Source organism: Alligator sinensis, unplaced genomic scaffold, assembly GCF_000455745.1.
Source record: "Alligator sinensis unplaced genomic scaffold, ASM45574v1 scaffold1295_1, whole genome shotgun sequence".
NCBI classification, from domain to species: Eukaryota; Metazoa; Chordata; order Crocodylia; family Alligatoridae; genus Alligator; species Alligator sinensis.
This window is the reverse complement of record NW_005841880.1, coordinates 1390240-1392693: the sequence shown is the minus strand read 5'-3', so window position 1 is coordinate 1392693 and position 2454 is coordinate 1390240. Positions and strand designations below refer to the sequence as shown.

The 2454-nt window shown below is 67.3% G+C and overlaps 1 protein-coding gene across 1 annotated transcript in view; it reads right to left on the bottom strand.

Moving 5' to 3' along the window:
• Nucleotides 1-2454, bottom strand: part of ABCA7 (ATP binding cassette subfamily A member 7) — a 26871-nt gene that overhangs the window by 10236 nt on the left and 14181 nt on the right. Inside the window, 5 exon segments of the mRNA XM_025196555.1 lie at nucleotides 329-433; nucleotides 769-817; nucleotides 1379-1581; nucleotides 1992-2115; nucleotides 2361-2454. The exon segment at nucleotides 2361-2454 is cut by the window's right edge and continues 32 nt beyond it. Coding sequence (XP_025052340.1) covers nucleotides 329-433; nucleotides 769-817; nucleotides 1379-1581; nucleotides 1992-2115; nucleotides 2361-2454 — 575 coding nt within the window.

Here is a 2454-nt window from a genome sequence, read left to right as displayed (position 1 = left end):
CCAATAGAGCTGGCTGAGCCCCAGGGGGGCTGGGAGGCAGAGCCGGCTGCATCTGCGCTGCAAAACCAGTGCCGCCCACAACCCGCTGCCTCCGGAACTGGCACCAGTTGAGCCAAGTGGACACCAAGCCTTGTGGCTCCAGGCTGGCTGGATCCGTGCTGATCCACGGGGCAGTGACCTTGCCCACTGGCCCAATCCCAGCCCACAGGGCACCGCAGGTACCCGTAAGCCCCACGCTGGGCATGGGGTTGGGGGGGGCTCAGGCATTACCCCCATGCCCCAGCCCAGCCCGGCAGGTGGGTGCCAGGTTGGCCCCGCAGGCCCTTACCCAGATCAGCCTCTGCTGCTTCCAGGTCCCCGTCTTCGCTCAGCGCCCGGAGGGTGTCAGCCGAGGCAGGGGTGGCTCTCACGCGCTGGGGGGCTCCTGGGGGGCCTGTGTGCACAAGGGCAAGGCAGGAGATGCAGCAGGGCAGGGATGGAGCAGCCTCCTCGTCCGTCCCCCCCCACCCGCCAGCCCATCTCTCCTGGAGGGGCAGGGAGATGGATGTGAAGCCTCATGATCCAGCCTGGAGCAAACCAACCCCTACATGGGACACATGCCTTGGAGCCAGGGCTGGGACGCTCCCCCTGAAGCCCCTTGCCTGGAGCAGGAGCTCCCCGAGCAGGCAGCAGAAGTAGGTCCCTTATCCCCTCCGTAGTGCAGGCCCGGCTGGCTGGTCCGTACCCAAAGCTTTTCCCACGGAGGGGGAAGGGAGAGCAGGGCATTACCTGACCTGCTGGTGTCAGCGCCAGTGTCCTCAGCCACCTTCAGAAAGATCTGCAGGGGGGTGAAGGGATCGAGAGAGATGTGTGTGCAAATAGCCCACACGTGCATGCACATATGCATGCACATGCACACACACCCAGCGACCCAACGCCTCATGGCTGGGAGGCTCCTACAGCCCCCATGCCCCACACGAACCCCCGTTCCCAGAACAGCGGTCCGTCACTGCTGACACGGATGTGCAGCCCCAGCCCCAGGGCTTTCTGTGGGGGTCTCTCCCCATGGAGTCGGGTGTGTTGTGCAAAGCTGAAGCTCCGCTGGTTGGCACCTCCTTCCCCCACGGGGCCGACCCAGAGCTGCTCCCCCAGCTCGTGCCCCGCTGCCCTCGTCCACCCAGCTCCAACCCTGCATGGGGACCCCGCCGGCTTCTCCTGCACGGGCATCCCCGGCGGGTCCCCCCGACACTCCAGAGCCCCCCCAGCCCCAGCGGCCCGCTGCGGAGAGAGCACCCCGCTCTTCTGGCGTGTCTGCCCTAGCCGGAGACAAGGCCCGAGCTGCGGGTTGAACAGCAGAGCAGAGGCAGAGTCCTGAGGGGCCAGTGCTGTGGTACGGTACCTCCTCCAAGGTGGTGTCCGAGACCCCATAGCCGGAGACGCCCAGCTCGCCCAGGCGGGTGTCCAGCTCCCGGAAGAGCTCTCCAAAGGACCCGTCTTTGGCGCCGCTGGACGGCAGGACGTAGAGCAGCTCGTGCCCAATGTCCTCCACCAGCCGGGAGCCGGGCACCAGCTTCTGCACCAGGGCCGACAGCTGTGGCACATCTGGAGATGCACAACGTGGTAGTTGGGGGGTGAGCCCTGGCTCACTAGGGGGGACTAGGGGTGGCCCGAGCAGGGTTGTGGGGGGAATCCCAGCACGGGGAGAAGCCTGGAGATAGACTAAGGGGCGGGGGTGACCCTCCCCCAGGGGAAGGGGAGCAGAGGGGGGCCTGGCACCTGGCAGGACCCCAGGGGAAGGCCCCATAAGCAGCATCCCACCCCCCAGACCAAGCCCCCACCCAAGCCCTGGGCCAGGGAGGAGGCACCCCAGGGAGCAACCACCAGGGGGCGCCCTCTGCCAGAGCAACACACCCCTGCCCCCAGACCCAGCTCTGGGGTGGGTGTGGGGGGGCATTTAACTCTTTCTCTCCCAGTGCCCTAGAGTTGTCTCTCCCCCCCAAGATGCCACTTACCCACGGTGCTGGACTCGCTGCACTGCTCGCTGCCCAGGCCGGTGTCACAGCTGTGCTCTGAATCGCTGTCATCCTGGGGGGGAGGAGAAGGGGTAAGGGACGCAGCCCCGACCTGGCCCTCGGACTGAATGACAAGGGGGGGAGGAACTGGTCACCTGCACTGGCCACGAGCGCCGGACTCCGCTCGCACCCCTGCTTTGGAGGTGCCCCCCCCCGTCCTGAGCTGCAGGGACCCCCCCATGTGTCGCGTCTGCTCTCTGCCAGGGGCACTAGGGCTGTGCCCACGCAGGAGGCAAGGTGGGGGGTCAGGACCTGGGGAGGGGGTCGCTGGCCAGGCCTGAGGTCAGTCCAGCTCAGCTCCAGCGTTACCTTCTTGCCAGCGATAGTGATGCTGCCGGAGCTGCCCTGGGGGGCCGGCCGCTCCCGGGTCCCCGGCTCCCGCTTGACCAGGGGGAGGTAGTAG